Source organism: Bison bison, unplaced genomic scaffold (assembly GCF_000754665.1).
Source record: "Bison bison bison isolate TAMUID 2011002044 unplaced genomic scaffold, Bison_UMD1.0 scf7180017864263, whole genome shotgun sequence".
Taxonomy (NCBI): domain Eukaryota; kingdom Metazoa; phylum Chordata; class Mammalia; order Artiodactyla; family Bovidae; genus Bison; species Bison bison.
The window spans coordinates 8,211,383-8,233,478 of record NW_011494835.1 but is presented as its reverse complement, the minus strand read 5'-3'; the positions used below and the strand labels follow the sequence as shown (position 1 = coordinate 8,233,478).

Sequence of the window (22,096 nt, the reverse complement as noted above, 5' to 3'; positions counted from 1 at the left end):
AGGGGAGGGAAGGGTTGGAAGGAAGAAGGGCCTGCCAAAGTCCAGGACCCCATGGTTTAGGCCACAATTCTAGACCTTCTAGCTCAGCCCCTCAGGTTCCACAGAGCTCCTGGCTATCGGTCCTTGGTGAGTTCACCACAAAAGGAATCTAAACAGCTCTTAACAGTCACCAGTACTACCAAGAATTTCAAAGTAAGCTTTCCTCAATCTAGAAAAAAGAGAGGGAAAAAATCCTACTACTTTTTCACACACTGCCTACCCCACCACATAAAACGACTCCCTCCTTCATCAGGGAGCACTCTACACGTCAGTATAACAGATGACACACTATAGGAGTGAGAAAAACCATAGCCAGTTCACAGGTGTGTACACGCAAACCAGAGGCCATGCAAAGGTATTAATTAGATGTCTGCCTCCATCATAGAGGCAAGTTCACGTTCCAGTCACTCTGATACGTTTTCTCATAATGAATCATAACGTACATAATCAGAAATTGAGTCCAAATAAAATTCTTCTCAAGTATTTGGCAGAAATCTGCCTCCCTCGGATGCCGTGAGCTAATTTCCCCCATTTCCTATGGGACAGAGATTGACACACAGGCTTCACCTCAGGGCCTCAGTCAACCAGGAAGCTCATTCCCAGCCCCTGGGTTTCCCTCAGCAGCTCTCTTAGCCTTCTGGCATCCGACCTTTGAGGCTGTTTGGAGCCATGTTGACATTTACTTCCTACTTCTGTCACAGCTCCTGCTCAAAGCATATTCTAGGCCAGTTTTGATTGTACTAAGTGGAGAGAGAGGGCATTTAAAATATTCTCCAAGTCTCAAAAAAAAAAAACACAAGAAACAACACTATTCTCTTCATTTTCAATGTGGGACTTCGTAAATTAAGATGCTAATCTAGAGAAATGTATGTATTTCTGTCTGTTCAGTTAACTCTGGTATCTTCAACTACAAAAATCATCAGATCTACTAAAGATACTACCCTTATAAACCAAACCACATGCCAGTAAATCACATTAAAGGGGAAAAGGAGACTAACACTGATAAAATAGTGGCCAGTAGTATGATCTGAGACCACTGAGGCTATAGAGAAGCTGAGTGAGGTGAGCTCAAACATTTAGAAATATCTCATGTCAAGAAGACTGCTGGGTTGGTAGGTCACAATCAGGGACAAAGCTCTCCTTAGGACTCCAGAGGTCAAGACTAGGTGAGGAATAAAGTGTGTGTGTGTGTGTGTGTGTGTGTGTAAAACTATTTACAACATGTGGTTGTGCTGTGATTAGTTGCTCAGTTCATGTCCGACTCTCTGTGACCCCATGGATTGTAGCCCGCCAGGTCCTTCTGTCCACAGGGATTCTCCAGGCAAGAATACTAGAGTGTGTTGCCGTTTTCTTCTCCAGGGGATCTTCCCAACCCAGGGATTGAACCCAGCTCTCTCGCATTCCTGGAACAGTCTTTACTTGCAACACAGACCTACATATAAAGAACAGGGAACCAAGCACTCATTAAATTGTACACAGGACCAAGCAATCCTTGGTTTTCCCTGTTAGCATGAGTTATATGAACTTTCCAGTTAAACAGCCTCCAGAACCTTGTCTGAGGCAGAGGTGCTCAAATTCAAAAAGAGTTAGCATGGGGTGGTGGTGGAGAAGACTCTTGAGAGTCCCTTGGACTGCAAGGAGATCCAACCAGTCCATTCTGAAGGAGATCAGCCCTGGGATTTCTTTGGAAGGAATGATGCTAAAGCTGAAACTCCAGTACTTTGGCCACCTCATGTGAAGAGTTGACTCATTGGAAAAGACTCTGATGCTGGGAGGGATTGGGGGCAGGAGGAGAAGGGGACTACAGAGGATGAGATGGCTGGATGGCATCACTGACTCAATGGACGTGAGTCTGGGTGAACTCCGGGAGTTGGTGATGGACAGGGAGGCCTGGTGTGCTGCGATTCATGGGGTCGCAACGAGTCGGACACGACTAAGTGACTGAACTGACTGACTGACTGACTGATGGATGGTGAAACTGAGTCTGCTTTTCTTAGGGAAATTCAAGAAAAGATGCCAGAGGAGACGTGGTGAAAGTGCTAAGATGGGAATCCCATGCAGCATGGCTGTCGGGACCAGCTCTAGTCGATGCTCTTGTTTGAGTGCACATGTCCCTAGACAACGCTGCATCAGCAGAGGGAGAGGAGCCGCCCAGGGACGGCGGCTGTAACACTAATGCAGATCTCTCCAAGTCACGGTCTTCCCTCACCATGGAAAGGTGGGTTTGTCTTTTTTCTTTAATTCATTTTTCTGTTCTTGGAGAGGGAAGTGGATGCTGTTGTGCCATGAGACAGACACCTACCAGAATGCCAAGCTCCGGACAGGCAGGCACACTCCTGACCACTGACTACACCTACCAAACTGACTTCAGAGACACACAGGGAAGCACATGCCATTTTGATCTCCTGCGGAAGAAATCTCCAAAGGAAGAGGCTTTTCCTTTTCATTCTTGACTTTTAATACTTACCCACCCCTGAGTCAAACTCCTCCAAAAATATTCATGCTAACAGATCACACCAGATATCCTGCAAGCGATCTAAAAATTACGCTGGTCACACAAAGGCGGCCTTTGCACCAGCAGAGAACACAGGAAATGCATGTTTACCGTTTCTCTATAGTCACCAGGGCCTTCTGTTTAACAGACTTAATCTGGACAGGTCACAGCCACTGTGCTTATGTCTGGCTTCTCTGAACCAACTACCTGAAAGCCAGTCAGCTTTCTACTGACTATGTACTTAAAAGAGGGGGCAAAAATCACCCAAAAGAAGAAAACTAGATACGTATACAGACCTACTTTAGTTCTAAAGCTATTTTCAGGGCTGGACTGCAAACTTGTGATATCTATGTACAAAACCCCCATGGGTGGTGCTGATGTTATTAAGGAGGCATGGGGAGAGGGGCTTCCCAGGTGGGGCTAGTGATAAAGAACCCACCTGCCAATGCAAGAGACGTAAGAGACATGGGTTCAACCCCTGGGTCTAGAAAATCCCCTGCAGAAGGGCATGGCAAACCACTCACAGTATTCTTGCCTGGAGAATCCGATGGACAGAGGAGCCTGGTGGGCTACAGTCCATAGGGTTGCAAGCAGTCAGATATAGCTTAGTAACTTAGCACGCAGGCACATGGGTAGAGGAGGGTGGTGGTGGGCATCTAAAGTGCTCTCCTAAAAGAGAAACATTACTCAGGCCACAGTCTTGCCAGTGCCTTTGGTTGCGGCTCACTCCTGCCTCGAAAGGGTGTCCTCCTGATGTGAGATGAGGCTCTGGCTCTCGGTGTGTAAGTGGAGTATGGTACTTACAAACTTGAGAAGGAAAGTGTTTTCCCGCAGAGCTCCAATGCACCCAGCAAATCCCAGGATGAACATCACTCCTCCCACCACGAGGAAGAGCCAAACGGGGTCAAAGCCGCCGAGATCGGTGATGGAAGAGATGTTGGACAGAACTCCCTGTTGGACAGAGCAGACAACAGGGCATTGGGAGGCAAGGTCAGTTTTCCAGCATGAACAGATGATCACTGGGGTCTCTTCCCGCCCCACCCCAGGAAAACCTTCACAGGTGATCTGATCACGTCACATCACGTCAAGAAACACTACAAAATAGAGAAAAGAAAAGAAAAAGAGAAGAAAACCTACTTTCTTTCCAAGGACTAGATGGGTTCATATTTTTAGTAAAACTATATAAAACGAAGACATGATCCCAAGAAACTGTCACTAGACCCTGTACGGAAAAGATATGGTTGTTACCTTTGCTTTCCGTATCTCCAAATACAAGTGGTCTTGAGTAAAAAACAGATGTGTAGGAAAAACACCTTTCAACACCCAAAAGGAGTCATCCTTACAGCCCCGGGGCATGCAGATGCCAGACCAGGGCCAGCTCCGAGCCCTTGGCATTTCTCAGGAAGTAAGGGTAGAGCTGCAATCTTAAAGCCAACATGGCAGACAGCCCCAGCCCCAAGACCCTAAAAGTTTTCCAGAGAAAAACTCACCTCAGGCCTACCCTTGAACTGTCAGGAGACCCCATCAAGCTCATATCCCCAAAGCCCACTTGGGTGATTTGTACTGATGGGCTGCCCATGTTGAGTTACTAGGGTATTCTTTTACTCCCCTTTTTTTAAGGACTGGGATTTAAATGACTTACAAATCAGAGGTTATTCCCCAGCTTGCAACCTGTTTATTCTCCTGCCAGAAGAACCCAGAGTAATTTCATCTCTCCACAAATAATACCACTTCTTTACTGAAATCTTTTCTTAAGTGTGATATCACATCAAATACCACCCAGAGTCTATGTTAGAAATTATATGAGAATTTTTTCTCTATAACGGAAGGTATATATTTAATATTCATTCTTACAGAGGCCAGCTACTGTTATTTTGAAACCGTGGAAATCTGTGAGTCTTAAATATCCAATATCATCAATATTTTTTTTTATCTTATTAAGTTTGTTTTGAGCTCTCAAAACACCCCCAGAGTACCATGGTATAGTTTGCTATAAAGCCTTTAAAATTAAACAATTTGTTTTCAAAGCATTCCCAACAACCTGGAAGAATAGGAAGCAATCATCTCCTTTTATACTTGAGGAAAATGGAAACAGAGAGGTCTGGTGGCTTGCTGAAGGTCTCACAGCTATTGATTTTTTAGAACCAGAACAGAATACCTACTTCAATAATCCTTGTCTACCAAATGGAGGCTATGTATTTGCTTCCCAGCACTTGTCAGTCAGCACTAATCAACAATGGAGTTTAGGGTTTTTATGTTTTAACCCATTTTAAAGTTGCAGCAATGTTGAACAAGAGAATTTGTTTGTAAGGTTTTTGTTTCTTGTGGGGGGCGGGGGTAGGCAGGGATCACCTTAAGGACAATAATAGAGTGTTAATAATAGTACGCATGAGGCATAAAGGATCCTTACAATGTTCAATTAAACCTTATGAAAAAGGCCAGAGTTTAAATAAAGTCACAAATGAAGGGCTGAGAGAGTATTAAACACTTAGGAATGTAGGGTGTATTCACTAATGTCTGGGGTGACATCATACAAGGCAGCCACACCCTTCATGAAACTGCACAGACCAATGGCTGGATCCAATCTTGTGTTTCTTAGAGTTCCAAGTTCTGAACTATGAATACTGTACAGGGAAAAAGGAAAACACAGAAATACCATAACCAATTCTCCACCTACACAAACGATGCTGAGGGGGAAAAAAAAATTGCAAGAGGAGTCAGACAAAATCTAAGTGACAGTAAGTGGTGAGGGTCGCGCAACGGGGAGAAACCAACCTCTCCCCTCAGAATGCCTATGAATGTAAGTGTTAATGCTTCAGGTCCTGATGTTTCAGACCCACTCAGCCAGGAGAGGAGAGGGCTTTTGGGCTATGTGATAACATTCTTACACTTTATAAAGTCAACTTTAATTATGGGAGACATAGATTCAATTTATCTGGCACCAAGGCTGGAAGAGACAGGAAGAGATGTCAGTTCCAGCATAAAGTGACCTTTCTAATGCCAGCAGGTCTCTAGTGATGGGTTGGAGAAGGCTGCTTGAGAAACCAGGGCCTCCCTTCATGGGGGTGCTTCCCCTCACGTGGGAATCAAAGCTGTGAACCTCCATCAGCAGGGCTCCAGGAGGGATTCTCAAGTGAAGGGGAAATAGGGACTTACTGACCTTTAGGTTCCTTCCAACTTTAAGACCATTCTATGATTTCATCCATGTTTAATGGGCTTGTTGTTTGTGATTCACACCAGAGTCTGAGCAAAGATCAGATTGTTCCCAAACACTCTTCGGTGATCCATGGCTGTACACAAAGAGCTCCGTGGATAACAAGGACAGTTATCTGGGGAATTCAGCAAAGCAAGGAACCCAACACACACATACACACACACACACACCTGGGCCTGAAATACCAAGACATTCCCTCCCTTAAAGGCAAAAAAAAGTGCGATTCCAGCTGTCAGTGGATTCCTGGGGCACTGTCCTCTCTGGGTTTAACTTGGAATATGAGAATTTGGCTTCTCAGACAAACTCATTTTCATACTTTTAGATTCCCCAGCCTGCAGGGGCAGTTTTAATTGAGAGGCCTTCAACTGTTTCCATGGAAACAACAATCATCTGGGGCCCGAGCTGGACTGCAGATCCTACTCATTTAATCCTACATTGTGGCAAAAGACAGGGCTGGAGCCAGATACTGAGAGCTCGGAGGAAATAAAATTCTGCAAAGGACAGAAAAGACGACCAAGAACTTTATTTTTAATGAATTCCAGGTAGTTATCTGTTGGAAACCAACTCACATCTTAAAACACAAAGTGTGGCAGTCAATGCCTGGTCTTCTTTTTCTTAGGATTAGGATGGCTTACCTGATTGGAGATAGAAAAAAAGACTTTTTCACCTGTGCAATGCCTCCAAATAGTCACTAAAGAGCAGTCTTACTGCTTCTAACTACACAGAGCAACCAAAGAGGAGCTGAACATAATCGAGGCAACAAGACTGTGGATTACAAAAATGATGGGCAGCTGACAGTTCAGCCTTCTGCTGTCTCAAAGATGGGGTCTTTCCCTGGACTTTTTGATTGTGTTAAGCTCAATTTGACAAATGAGTAAGAAGTGCTAGAACATGCCAGCTGAAGAGTAATTATAATTAAAGCTTGTATAGTTAACAAGAAGCCGGAAGGAAAAAAAAAAAATCTAAGATTACAGTTAAGTCAGCCAAGGGATTTAAAATAGACATTCAGATTCGTGGTAAATCCTCAGGAATGTGCAAGCCCGCCGGCAGCAGACACCTAGGCTTCTAGGAACCTAGAAGAGGGCACCGCCCTGTTCTTCTGGGAACAGGGCCCCCTCCTCCTTGTAAAGGTCCACTCTCCCCAAACCCACTCCATGAGCTACTCAGAGTTCTCACATAACCCCACCACCTGGGTGAGAGTCAGAAAGCCTGAAATTCCCCTTCCTCAACCCCAGGATTTAGAATAAATATCTGTCTCTAGAGTCTGAAGCTATAAAAGGTTCAACTCTGGAGCCCCATGCTGTGTGTTTCACTTTGTAGAGAAAGTCAGTCTGCAGCGAGCAGCAAGTAACGAGAGTAGGGAGAGAAATCCTGCTGATATTAGATCCTGGCCTGACCATGAGTTCTGCAAGTCACTCAGGAGCCTTAGACTCCATGACTGCGTAAACGGGTTCTATGTGGAGCCGATTTGCACCTGAAAAGTTCCACACAACAAAACAAAGCGCTGGATACACTGGGCTTTATAGCTGCACGTATGGGTACATACACAGACACACACACACACAAGCACAACCAAAACTAAAGCCCTCTGGAGAGAGTAGCAGGGAAACATATACACTAACATGTGTAAAATAGATAGCCAGTGGGAATTTGCTGTATGACGCAGGGAACTCAAACTGGGGCTTTGTGACCACCCAGAGGGGTGGCATGGGGTAGGAGGTGGGAGGTTCAAGACGGAGGGGACATAGGTACACTTATGGCTGGCTAGTTCAAGTTGATATTTGGCAGAAACCAACACAGTATTGTAATTATCCTTCAATTTAAAAAAAAAAAAGGAAAAAAAGAAATAAAATGTATCCATTTGAGTTTTTATTTAAAACAACAAAAACTAAAGCTCCCAATTTACACTGGAAAAAAAGTGTTGGGGGTGGGCTGGGAAACAGACGGGAAGTGGGATGGGAAGGTGAAGAGACAAGTGTTAGATTTAACGATACCTTTCCTCAGCTAGTTGATATTTCCAGTCCACACAGCGACTGAGTCAGTGTAAATAGTCTCATTCATGTTGACTCACGATCAACTCAGCATCATTTATGAAACAAGCAGTTATGGAAGGAACTTTTAGGTTTTGTCTATGTCACTGACAATCCAGACATGATTTTAGCTCTAGTTCTCCATATTGACTTGAATGTTCCGTCCTTGGGTTTAAATTAACAACTTTTTAAAACTCAAACTTATTGAAAAAAATAAACATACAAAATGTCAACTGGCTGCCCTCCTTTGCACCCCAAACTACTGCTGATGTGAGAACACACACAGCCTGTATGTACCCCACTAGGAAGTCCTCCTCTTCCTCCTGCGTGTATCCTGCAGCAAAGCCCTGGGAGTCAAAGACGTCAAGGGCACTAGATTGTGCATGTAAGCTCAGAAAATATCCTCTGAAGTAGAATCTAATTGGAATAAGGATAAATGGATGAGAAGCAGAGTAGTTGTCCGCATGTACTTATTCCTTTAGTCAATTGTGATGGTTGATGTGAAGGTGAAAATCTGAATAGCAACAGCAAAGACAGAAAAGGAAAGAGGCAGAATGAGAGAGAAAGCCAGAGACCAAGACTGCAAGTCACAAGAAGAATATATTCAAATACCACAGTCTCAAGAATATAGGCGGATCTCCTATACACATATTCTTTGTTAATACATTGCATGCATGCTAAGTCACTTCAGTCATGTCAGACTCTTTGCAAACCCATGGATTCTCTGTCCATGGGATTCTCCAGGCAAGAATACTGGAGTGTGGTGCAAACTCCTCCTCCAGGCAATCTTGCCAACCCAGGGATTGAACCCCTCTCTCTTACGCCTCCTGCATTGGTAGGTGGGTTCTATACCACAGGCAACAACTGGGAAACCTGTTCATATATTAAGATTATATTAAGAAAAATTAGTATAAATAAGCATTCATAAGAATTCTTCATATTCATAATATCTGCGTGAAAGTGAAAGTGAACATCACTCTGTTGTGTCTGACTCTTTGCAGCCCCGTGGACTATACAGTCCATGGAATTCTCCAGGCCAGAATACTGGAGTGGGTAGCCTTTCCCTTCTCCAGGGGATCTTCCCAACCCAGGAATCAAACAAACCCAGGTCTCCCACATTGTAGGCGGATTCTTTACCAGCTGAGCCACAAGGGAAGCCCAAGAATACTGGAGTGGGTAGCCTATCCCTTCTCCAGCGGATCTTCCCTATCCAGGAATCGAACCAGGGTTTCCTGCATTGCTGGCAGATTCTTTACCAACTGAGCTATCAGGGAAGCCCGTACTATCTATACCTGTATCTGTATTCTTGTGACTCTCAGTCATCTCCAAGTCTATAGCTGTTGCTGCAGCAGGCAGCAGAAGCAAAAACAAATTGACCATAGCAAAGTGCTGCTATAAAGACAAAATGAACAGCAGTCAATTTAAAAAGTTGAAACAAATACTTTCAGCAAATTAGCCAGTCCACAAATTGGCTATAAGACAACTAGCTCTTGGCGTATCAATCTGGAGTTTTTAAGTGATGATTCACCAGTGAAAATAGGAGATTTCCACTATCCCCGAAGTACTAGACGGTATCTCGCAGAACTAAGCAAGGAGACCAATAGGTGTCTAAGAAATAAGATACATTAATGGAACACAGCTGAGGCAATATCATTATAACAGAAGTTTAGAGAGTCAACAAACAAGAAAGGTACTGATGTGCATCTGTCACCATACAAGGGAGACTGAAATTTCAGCCACTCAGACAAACCTGCTCTAGGGTGTGGCAGAGAGCATTCCAGTCTCCTTCTGCACGAACCATTCTGTCCTCAAGCTCCCTGGCTCACCTGCAATTTCCCTTGGAATCCAGAAAAGGGGTAGTATATAGACAAGAGCTGGGTTCGATCCCTGGGTTGGGAAGATCCCCTGGAGAAGGAAATGGCAACCCACTCCAGAACTCTGGCCTGGAAAATTCCATGGACTGTATAGTCCATGGGATCACAGAGTCAGACACGACTGAGCTACTTTCACTTCAGACAAGAGCTACGACAAACCTAGACAGTGTGTTAAAAAGCAAAGACGTCACTTTGCCAACAAAGGTCTGTAGAGTCAAGGCTATGTCCTTTCCAGTAGTCATGTATGGATGTGAGAGTTCGACCATAAAGAAGGCTGAGCGCCAAAGAATTGATGCTTTTGAACTGTGGTGCTGGAGAATACTCTTGAGAGTCCCTTGGACACCAAGGAGATCAAACCAGTCAATCCTAAAGGAAATCAGTCCTGCATATTCATTGGAAGGACCGATGCTGAAGCTAAAGCTCTAACACTTTGGCCACCTGATGTGAAGAACTGACTCCTTGGAAAAGACCCTGATGCTGGGAAAGATTGAAGAAGAAGAGGGCCTCAGAGGATGAGATGGCTGGATGGCATCACTGATGCAATGGACATGAACTTGGGCAAACTCCAGGAGATGGTGAGGGACAGGGAATCCTGACATGCTGCAGCCCATGGGGTCACCAACAGTTGGACACGACTTGGCAACTGAACAACAGACAAGGGTTAAATGTAAGACAGACAGACAGAGAGGATGCTGCAGTATAGACTACGTTGTCTTGACTTTCAGTTGCACTACTTACACCAGAGTGATCTTGGTTAAGGTACCAAACCTGCCTAAACCTCAATTTCCACATCTGTGAAATGGTACCTTACATCATAAGGTTACTATGAGGATGTAGAAAATAATCCAAGTAAATTCAAATATTAGGCTACGTCTTTGGCAAATAACAAGAATTCAATCAAAGTTGATCAGCATCATCATTTCATCATTACTAGACCAAGAGGACGACAGCGGATGCTATAGAACAGAGTCCCTGGCTCACGGCCTGTTAGGAACCGGGGCCACACAGCAAGAAGCAAGCAAGCCAAGCCTCCTGTGCCACTCCCCCGTCACTGCACTACCGCCTAAACCATACCGTCCCCCCGGCCCCAGCCCATCCCATGGAAAAACTGCCTTCCCCGAAACCGGTCTCTGGTGCCCAAAATGTCGGGGACCGCTGCTATAGCAGCACGCTGGAGGGGCCTCTAACCAACAGCTTTGGAGAGAAATCTATTTTGCTCTGGCACTTGGCCTGCGGGACCCTCTTCCAAGAAAGCCACGCCCACGTAGGATGATGTCTTACGGAGGTGGGAGGAACTGACCTGCCAATCAACCTTCTTTCTCCAGAAATGGGAAGTCACCTGAAAGGCACTCAGAGTAAAGGCAGAAGGGAGAGAGAGGTCAGGAGTAAGCAGAAGCCACGAGTGGGTGGGAGCCAAGAGTACAAAGAAGTGGTGAAGCAGAGGAGAGAGCAGAGAGAAGCAGCCAGGCGCAGGTCGGCCGCCACGTGGCTGAGATTACACACCTCAACCAGGCCAGGGGCACAGCTGCTGCTTAGAAACCCGACCAGGCACTCTGGTCACCAGGGAGTCACGGGTCCTGGATTACTTTCCACTTACTAAACCACGTCCCGTTCTCGGTGAGGTCCCATCCTTCAGTGGTCTGAGAGGCCTGGTAAGTCTCAGTGTGCGTGTGCTCAGCCACTGCAGCTGTGTCTGACTCTGTGCAACTCCATGGACTGTAGCCCATCAGGCTCCTCCGTCCAGGGGATTCTTCAGGCAAGGATACTGGAGTGAGTTGCCGTGTCCTCCTCCAAGGGAACTTCCCTGCCCAGGGATCGAACTCCTCTCTCTCACATCTCCTGCTTTGGCAGGCGGGTTCTTTACCACTAGCACCACCTGAGAAGACCCTGGTATGTCTCAGTCAGGATGTGGAAAAACCAGTCCATCTTCCCTCCAGCTTCCATCTACTCATCAGCACCTCATGCATTCAATAATCTCTGGAATTTAAGTCATTTCTTTCCAGGGTTCTGCCATCAAGGACTATGTTCTGAGTTACTGTTTCTTCCTGTAAGAGGTTTCTACACACGTGCAGATACGAACATGCAAGCGAAGCTCCAGGAGGGTTTCAAACCCATAAACCTCAGGAGTATCTGTGGTTTTCCCCAGCAGCACAGAGCGACCTCTGTGTGCCACCTGGCAAGCTTCACTTTCTTTTCTCTCAACTCACATAGCAAAAAAAAAAAAAAGCAAAAATAGCATCAATAAGCCCCCAAGGTCTGGGACTCTTCTGCTTTGGCATATACGAGCACATTCCTTCCAGCGGCTGGATGAGAAACAGAGACAAGCCTATGGAATGTGCAGGCACAGCCAGGCCAGATGGGCCCCTTTGAGATTTATGATCCTGCGTCCCACCTCACCCACCCTCTCTACACTACACTGGGTGAAACGGGCACCAGTTTTCCTAGAGTAAGAGGGGGAGCAGCATTTCCCTACTTGAGAAAGAATGCCAAGACAGGACAGTTTCAAGAAAATGAGCTACTTGGAGGGGGTGGCCCTGGAAAGCTGGTGACAATGACCACAGGAAGTCCAAGCTGGGCCACAGGGCCACCTGCCCCCAACAAGTCATCAGAGATCCTCTACAGATGTTACAGGACAAAGTTGCTCTGCACACCCCAGAACCCCCGTCTGTCTAAGGAACTGCTGCAGAATCCAGGGAGAGGATGTAGAGAGACAGGAGCTTGCTGGGACCTGAGCAGTTCAGAGAGATGTAAGGGCGCAGGGCAGCATAACTCACAGCCTGGCAAAGAGACACGAGGTTAAAGGAAGACCAGACGCTTTCAAGACATGTGGTTTCCCGTATTTTTCTTGTCAGAAAAGGTCATGGTGAGATTCAAGTAATCCTTTCTTAAAGATAAAAAATGGCCATGACCTGCTTTTGTGGTGAGGAAGAAGAAGAGAAGACAGCTGTCTCTCAGGGCTCCAGAAAATCCTGCAACCGAGCCTCTGATGGGGAGGCCAGCCATGTGGTGCCCTCGCTGGTACCGCGCTCAGGCCAGGAAACCACCACCACCTGGGTGGAGCAACTGCCTCTTCGAACAAGGAAACACAGCCACCTGCGAAAGTGTCATTTTTCAAAAACCCAGCATGTTCCGAGCCACTCTCCGGGTATTTTGTGTCCATGTGCAGAAGATGAGAAACATATCCAGAATATTCCTAAGTAAAAAGTTTAAACTGAAATATGTAATAGAGACTCTGATCACAGTGTCCCTGCAACTAAAGCCAAAAAAAAAAAAAAACCCCAAACAAAGTCTAATGTAGTGGTAGGTGATCACTGTATCCTAGAGCTTCAGAGATGCACAACTCATTCAGTTCCTGAGCAAACAGTTTCCTGGGAATCACCTGAGACGCGCCAGATACTGTGCAAGTCATGGATATTCAGAGTGAACGTATGGGGACACCCTCAGGAGCTAGTCTAGAGGGGGGACAGGTTAGTAGGAGGGTTCTGGGAAGAGGTATTAGTGTGTGTTACATGAGTGTACACGGGAGGGGCAGAAGGTCATGTCAGCAAGGGCAGAGACAAGGTGGACCTGGCCCACCGCGGGGTGCACATGTGACTGTCACAAGTGGTGAGAGGAGACAGAGGCTGGCGGAGCATGGCTGGGTTTGACTCTGAAGGCATTCTGAGCAGAGGAGGCTCACGTGTGAATTCAGAAAGCTCACGCTATGGGCTAAGGAAGCTGTTGGGGGTCCTGTGGTGATGCTGAATTGTGGGATGAAGGCCCTGTTAAGAGCTACACGACTGAGCACTGACTGCCAGGCTCAGAGCTACCTGGATAATTTCCCCCTCACAGTTAACTTTCCAGGTATGACTATTTTCCATGGCAGGACACAGACCCAGAGATGGAGTAACTTGCCAGGCGACCCAGGTGAGAAAGTGGCAGAGCAGGGGTTTGAGCCCAGAGCAGTGTTCCAACCACAATGCTCTACTGTCTAAAGAGAAAAAGCAGCAGTGGGCAAGACTGTTCTTGTTTCCAGTGTAACATCATATGTGCGTGCATGCGTGTTAAGTCATTCAGTCGCGTCCAACTCCTTGCAACACTATGGACTATACAGCCCATCAGGCTCCTCTGTCCATGGGTTCTCCGGGCATGAATACTGGAGTGGGTTGCCATGCCCTTCTCCAGGGGATCTTCCTGACCAGGGATCAAACCCAAGTCTCTTATGTCTCCTGCATTGGCAGGCAGGTTCTTTACCACTAGCACCACCTGGGAAACATATACCTGTCTCTAAAATGTTAAGAAAAATATGATAGTCTTACCTCAGACTTTACTGATCACGATCTGAAAACCCAAGTGAATAGGAGATGACCTCCTACTGTGTGCGCATGCACACACACACACACACACACACCACGAAGCAAAGAACTTCCTTCTCTTGCACACCTCAGTGAAATCAAGGGGGTGAGGGGCTGGGTTATGGTATGAGACTTCTCAGCAGTTGCTGTGTTGTGTGACTCCACTTCCTAGATAAGGGAGCAGATTTCTTTTCATCCAAAAGAAAGGAACTACCTAGTAAGGAAGTTTCAAGAGGATCCCTGAGGAAGCTCGGAGACACCAGGTCTGGGCAGGGGTACTGGGTGGCCACCTAGAACAGGGATGCCCACCCAGAGGAAGGGAACTGCAAGGCAGAGGGACCTTGGGGAAACTTCAAAAGGGCCAAGGCACCATCCCCTTTACCACCTGCCAGGCTTAGAGAGCAAAGCTGCACCCACATTTCTGCCCTGGCAGGAAGTGGGAGAGAAACCTCTGGGGGATTGGGGAGGGGGGACAGGAGGAAGCAGGGGGCAAAGGCCCTTCCTCTCTCCAGGGGCCCAAGGTTGACTGTGCCAGGCAAGGCAAACATTTTAAAGCAAAGTGAGGTTTGGGGTTTCAATTTTTATCCAGCCCTGTCTAATAATTGGGCTTCCCTGGTGGCTCACATGGTAAAGAATCTGCCTATAGTGCAGAAGACCTGGGTTCAATCCCTGGGTCAGGAAGATTCCCTGGAGAAGGAAATGGCAACCCGCTCCAGTATTCTTGCCTGGAGAATTCCATGAACAGAGGTGGGCACCAGTCCATGGGGTTGCAAAGAGTCAGACATGACTGACTACTATTTTCATTTCTAATAACTGGGCCTGGACTAGTGCCTAAAATGAGAATGCATGTATGCTAAGTCACTTCAGTTATGTCCAACTCTGTGCAACCCTGTGGACTGTAGTCACCAGGCTCCTCTGTCCATGGGATTTCTCCAGGCAAGAATATTGAAGTGGGATGTCATTTCTTCCTCCAGGGCATCTTCCTGGCCCAGGGTAGGACTGCGGTATCTGAGGGTGGACAACAAAGACACTCAATTTTTGATCCACCTGAATTTTCATTCCTGATAAATTTCTCTGCAAAAAAGTTTACAGGGACATACAAAAAGAGAAAAATTAAGTTTTTTTTTCCCCTAACATATATCATGCCTTTGCTGAGCATACTGTTTACAACACCTCAGAGCATAGGCTGACTTGCTAGATACTCAACAAAAGCTGTTCAGTTTGCAGATTTTCAACTGCAACAGAGAGCCTGTGGGGATCACATGGACAATTGAGAAAGAGATGCAAACTTACATTTCAGTCCACGAAATGAAGCCTTCAAAAGTATTCTCGGCATCTCAGAAATGTCTCCTTCAAGTACTTTTTCAGGGGAGGCAAGCATTTTTCTCTTTAAGTTACCTGGGTAACCGCATCCACCTACCACTTCCCTCTGGCTACCTTGACCACCACCGTTATGAATTGCTTGAATCACTGAATCTCCTTGTCTAGCTTTTCCTTCCTGGGAAAAATCGGCAAAGTTCTTCCAGGTTGAGCCTATTGTACAATCGTGACAGGCAGCAACCGGAGGGTTCTGAAGTGAAGACTGGCATTACAGACAGTGGTCAGGGGGAAGGCCTCCAGCAAAAAGACTCACCCTTATCCCCAGGACAGCCAGGGAGAAAAGTGATAAAGACTAGAGAGCTCCTCTCATGGCCATCCCACCTGCCAGGGCCAGCACTGTGCCCCAGCTCATGGGGTCTGCCACAATGTATACAGTTCTCCCGCACATTCTCATTCACGTGGTCACGAGCACCCGGATCCGACCATGCTAGACCTGAGCATAATAAACTGAAGAAGACAGGCTCCTGCCCTCAAAGAGCTTCCAGGTCAGACAAGCCAGGCCAGGTTTGCCCTCCATGCAGAGGGCTGGTGCTGTGTGAGCGGTGGCAGGAGGCACAGGAGAAACCAAGAGCTCACACTGAGGACCAGGGGAGCGCACTTTTCCCACTTGGAAAAGCCGAGTCTCCCCCTTGCCCCCAACAGTGTAGCCCCACTTACGACTGTCAGTGATCTATCACCCAGCCTCGTGCCCCTACCTAAGAATTAAGTCAAAAGCATTACCATGGGAATTCCCTGGCAGTCCAGTGGTTAGGACTCCTCGCTCCCATTGCCGAGGGCCCAGGGTTCAATCTAGGTTGGGGAACTCAAATTGCATAAAATCCCACACAAAGCAGGGAAAGGGTATAAACACTGGGCAAAACGGAAAAGGGAAGATATCCCCAATTCTTCCCTAAGTCAAGACAGACATACACAGATTACCGCTTATACACCAGAAATAATTTTTTTTCCCCCTGGATGTTAGAAATCTGCTGTTTCTACACTGAATGAACCCCTTACCATATCAGATACCAGAAACCACATATCACTTTACTTCCTTTTAGGCTATAAGAACTGATAATATGCTTACTAGAGGTCTGAATGATAGAGCCAGGGTTGAAAAGAACGCTTTCATCTTCCCTTTGCACATTCATTTTCCCACAAGCAATGTTTCTTGAATGGTATTACATATCAGTTAATGTTCTAAGCGCTAGAGTGTAGTAGTAAACAGAAGTCCCTGTTTAGGGGGAAAAAAAAAATCCGTGTGAGTGGTAAGTCCTTTGACAACACAGAATGAGGGGAAAGCACACGGAAGGGGCTGGGACTAACGTGAGAAGTGGCTGCTTCAAACAGGCCAGGGAGGCCCACAGACGAAGGGGCCCTGGAGCAGAGACCAGGAAGCAGAGGAAAGCAGCTGTGTGGGACCTCTAGAGAAGAACACACCTCTCAGGGGCCGAGTGGCACGAAGACCCTGGGGTGGTGGGTCCATCCGAGACGGCGGAGGAACTCAAGACGATGAGCTGGGGCTGGAGCGCATCAGGGGCGGGCGCAGCGTGGGAAAGAAGGACCCGGAAGTAACAGTACTGTACTCAGCTTTGAGTGAGACGGTAAATGCACTGGAGGGCTTGAAGTAGAGACGCGACAGGATTCTGCCTTATGCTTGAATCACTCTGGGCAGTCCAGTGGTTAGAAGTCCACGCTTTCACTGCTAGGGACCCAGGTTCAAACCCTGGTCAAGGAACTAAGATCTCGTAAGCTGTGAGTGCGGCCAAAAATAGAAAAAGTAATAATAAAAATAAATAAATAAATAAAAGAATCACTTCGGCTGCTGTTTGGAGACGGCCAGGGCTGGGAGTGGAGGCACGAGAGCAGAGGCTGGGGAACAGTGGAGACGTCTGCACTAACAGAGGCAAAAGGCTGCAGCTTAGACTAGTGTGTAGAAGGGAGGTGGTTGGAAGAAATCATATTCTCAGTGCAGTTTCAAAACAGAGCTGACAGTGTTTGCCGACAGACTGAATGTGGTATGAGAAGAAAAGACAAGGGTGTCAAGAACACCCAAACAAGTGAAGAGATCCGAGCCGCCATCTCCTGCAACTGGGAAGAGAAGGTGTGAGGGGAGAAATCGGGAGTGTTTCTCTGGGCTATGAAGCTCCAGAAGCCTGGCGGGCCTTTCAGCAGAGATGCTGGGCATGAGACTGGGGTTCAGAAGAGGGCAGGACCACAGATGTAAATTTGGAAGTCATCAGTGATCAATGATGCTTGAGGCCCTGAGCCTGAATGAGAATTCCCAGAGCCTGAGTGAAGAGAAACAAGGGGCTTCTCCAGAATTCAGAAATTCAAGAGGCAGCTGGACTTTGCAAACAAGTATGAGAAGGCACTGCTAATGAGGTATGAAACTCAAGAATGTGATGGATCTTGGAAGCCAAGTAGCAAAGTGTTCCTAGAAGAGAAGAATGATTAAACATGCCTCAGTCCTCACTTGACTGATAAAGGTTTCTGGGTACCTGGGCAAGAAAATGATGTTCAATGAGAAAGTGCCAGCAAGGTTCATATGAGTCCTAGGCTAGTTATTCAGAGAAAAGACAAGATGCAGAAAGACAGTCTGATACAATGACAAGTAGATGGATTAGAGACTCCTTGACTAATGACACCCAAGGGCACACACAAGTCAATGATGTCAACCCCAAAGGAAATTTCCAGTGACATGTCACTGGGTTCTGTCCTCGGCCTGCTCAATATGTCACTGCCTTCTATCAGTGATAGCTATACTTGACTGCAATCAGAATAATACAGGAAGCTTGTAAAACAGAGCCTCCTGGTGTCCACACCCCAGACCTACTGAATCCGAATTTGCCAGGTAGCACTGGAGCAAGGAGTTAAAGGAAGGTCTGAGTTAAAAGGAGGACTTGAGCGAGGACGTTGATCAAAAGTACGGCTAAAACCAAGCTGAGCGGAGTGGGGAATGTGCTGGTTGACAGAGCACTGAGCTTCCAGCTTCAGAGCAATCTCTGCAGGTAGGCAGGTAGAACAGACCTGGGGCAATCTGGACTCTTGCATCTGCCTCTGAAAATGAGCCAGATGTGAGATGGAGGGAGGAAACCCAGCTGGACCTGGACCAACCTGAGACCACTCAGTGATACACTGTGTGACCTCAGTGGTACTGAGCAGACAGGAGAGAGGGGACGCGATCCAGCCCTACCCTCTATGGCCCCTAAAACATCCTCTCCCTGGAGAAGAGAACCCATAGGGACGTCAGAGGAGTGAGATCAAGATGGCAGAGGGATCCCCCACCTCCACCAGAGCCTGGAAATTCACAAGGAAACACACCAAGGACTAAATACGGAGAAGGGCTTACAATGGGCCCCAATGGGGCAGACCTACATTTCATGAATGAAAACCAGTAGGACATGATTCTAATTTGGCAGGAGGAAGGTCTTTCTAATAGTAAGAGGAACCCAGAGAAAAGTGGTGAGTGCTTTGCCCAAGGAATTGTTCAACTTCTGTACTCTCCAAATTAGCACAAACTGCAATGTATTACTTTATTTATAGATCCCCTGGAGGAGGAAATGGCAACTCACTCCAGTATTCTTGCCTGGAGAATCCCAGGGACAGAGGAGCCTAGCAGGCCTCAGTTCGTGGGGTCGCAAGCATGGGACATGACTGAAGTGTAGTTTATGTATATAAGCACACCGTCCTAGAACAAACTAGCATTCAGAGTTTATGTACATAATCATGCCTGTCCTAGAACATGAATTCCCTGAGGAATTACATGCCCAGAATCCAGCGCAAGCCATGCCCCACACTGTGTGCTCAATAATGTTCTTTGAATGGATGAGGTGATTACTGCCGGACGCTGCCAAGCTTGTAGTGGCGGTAATTCATGCAACGTGACTGTTAACGTTCCTTCTAAAACCACAGATCCTATGATTTCTGAAAAACTGCACATAAACCAGTTTCCCCTGGAGACACATTCATCCTTTGCATCTTGACGGTGATCTGGAAGCTAGATTAAATGTATTATTTAATTATTAAGTCTAATATTCCACTGTAATATTAGTCCTAAATCTCAGCCTGGTATTTTTAATGATTTTTGCCTCCAATGTTTCTGTGCTCCACATAAAAATGTGCAAAACCCCACCTATTAAAGAAATCTGATCCTTCCAGCCATGACCCAGTTTGGGGATTTACCCTCTGGGCCTCTTTTCAAGTAAATGTCACCACATCTCCGTTGGGGGGATTTACTGATGCACAGGCTGGTGTGACCCGCCCTGCAGGTGCACGCGGCCGTCACCCTCGGCCACCTGCGGTTCACCTCAGAACATCATCCCAGCAGTGGCCTGGTCTAGCTTAGAACTTATCCCCAAGGGCTTCAGCGGAGCAGCCTCTGCAGCTACCAAGTCAATCAATGAACATCACACCCTCCTTAAGAGACCCCAGAACACAGCCGATTCTCAGTCCACAGATCAGAGCCTGGAATGCTCCAAAAATCTGAGGCAGCTCCCAAAGCCCCCATTCTGTGCTGGTGCCCATGTAGGGCATCCAAGGAAGGGAACCATGTCCCAGAAAGCATGTACCTTACACCAGGCCCAGTGTGGGGAGCCACCCCACTTCATCCTCACAGCAACCCTACAAGCTGACACGAGTGTCCTTTGCATAAACCAGGGAAGGGTACCCAGAGACGCTAAACCACTTGCCCAAAGTCACACTGACAGCAAAGGAAGGAGTCAGTACTGAATGCTGGTCTTTCAGCCCCAGAGCTGTGCTTTTTTTTTTCCCCTCATGGCAACCAGAGTGATCTTAAAAGCCAGATTAGGACACTCCCTTAATGGCCTGGTAACTTCCTCTCATTCAGCCTCTACTGGCCCCTGCCCCTCCTGGCTCTGCCTGCCTCTCTGGCCACCTGCCTTACATCTAGCTCTCCCTTTCTACTGGCCTCTTCCTGCTCCTCAGAATCGCTATGTGCCTGACTCAGGGCCACTGGACTTGCCATTCCCTCTGCCTAGAATGCTACTCCCCCAATGCTCTGCAGACCCCTCTTTACTTCATCCAGGTCTCTGCTCCAGCGCCCTCTTGTCAGGGAGACCGTTCCCAAGTGCTCTATCTAAAAGAGATCCCTTTTGGGGCTTCCTTGGTGGCTCAACGGTAAAGAATCCACCTGCCAAAACAAGAGATACAGGTTTGATCCCTGGTCCAGGAAGATTCCACATGCCTCAGAGCAACTAAATCCACGCACCACAACTACTGAGGCTGCGCTCTAAAGCCCAGGTGCCGTAACTACGAAGCCCATGAGCTGCAACTTCTGCAGCCCATGCACCCTAGAGCCTGTGCTCCACAAGAGAAGCCATGGCACTGCAACTGGAGAGTGGCCCCCGCTCACTACAGCTAGAGAAAAGCCCGCACAGCGACAAAGACGTAACACAGCCAAAAATAAATTAATAAAAAGTAAGAGAGACCTCTTCCCCACCACTCTTTAAGTAGCCCTTACTCTGTACCTTGCGTTTCTCAGCACTCATCCACACCTGCACACATGTTCCTGGCTAGTTAACTGCTTACTGCTGGTGCCCCCACTAAAAACAAGCCCTACGGGACAGGACTCAGCATCATTTGCTGCTGCATCCTCACCCCCAACTCAGGGCCCAAACATACGGCCAGTATGCACCATACTGAGCTGTTACATGTCCTTTGTCCTCCGCTACCTCCGCGTAGTCCCAGCTCACAGAGTTCTGCTACACAGTAGCTGGGCAACCCTGGCCAAGTAACTCCAGCTCTGCAGAGAAGCCTTCCCTTTGCTGATACCAGCCCTGAAAAAGGAGGGAACTGCTATTTCATCCCTCCCTAGAGACCACATCCGGAGAAGGCAATGGCACCCCACTCCAGTACTCTTGCCTGGAAAATCCCATGGACGGAGGAGCCTGGTAGGCTGCAGTCCATGGGGTCGCTGGGAGTCGGACACGACTGAGCAACTTCACTTTCACTTTTCACTTTCATGCATTGGAGAAGGAAATGGCAACCCACTCCAGCATTCTTGCCTGGAGACTCCCAGGGACAGGGGAGCCTGGTGGGCTGCTGTCCATGGGGTCGCACAGAGTGAGACACGACTAAAGCAACTTAGCAGCAGCAGCAGCAGCAGCAGCAGCAGAGACCACATCATCCCCTTGCTCTGATGTTTGTATGATACTGTCGGTTTTAGAATTTTGTGATTTAATCAAAGAAGAGACATTGGGGCGACTGATGAGACAAAAGGATAATTATATTTCACAAAGAGAAAAACCTTCAAAACAACATATTGTCTGTTTATTGCTAGAACAGATAATTAGTTCATATAATGCCCTCCAGCATCTTTTCAGAGCAGATAGAAATGGACTGATTAAAGGAGAGTTATACAAAGCTATATGATCTGGGCCTGAACCAAACAGAGGGCTTCTAAAAGTGGAATTTCTGAGATTCCACCAGTACAAACCTCCAGGCTTATAAAGGGATCGACACAGAAGCTGATCATAATCCAAAAGAAGGTCAGTTATTCAACAGAAAAGTTTCTGGAGATAAAATTCTGTTTTGGGAACTTAATTTGTTTCCCTTGATGTACAGTCACCACCCTTCCTCATAAGGTTGCTGGAAGGTGGTTCATTTTCCATAAACATTTCACAATCTGTACAAGTATTCTGAAAATAAACAGATGGCGGTTCAATTTCAAAACTCGGGATTTACTTTGAGTTTTACTGGATACAATCTATCTAAACATTGTTTTACTTGTG

The 22,096-nt window shown here is 47.0% G+C and overlaps 1 protein-coding gene across 2 annotated transcripts in view; it reads right to left on the bottom strand.

Annotated features, from left to right (window-relative positions):
* Window positions 1–22,096, bottom strand: part of TSPAN5 (tetraspanin 5) — a 181,691-nt gene that overhangs the window by 11,645 nt on the left and 147,950 nt on the right. For both annotated transcript variants that reach the window (XM_010848320.1, XM_010848321.1), the window contains exon 3: window positions 3,338–3,484. In XM_010848320.1, the coding sequence (XP_010846622.1) occupies window positions 3,338–3,484 (147 nt within the window). The remainder of the gene's footprint in view (window positions 1–3,337; window positions 3,485–22,096) is intronic.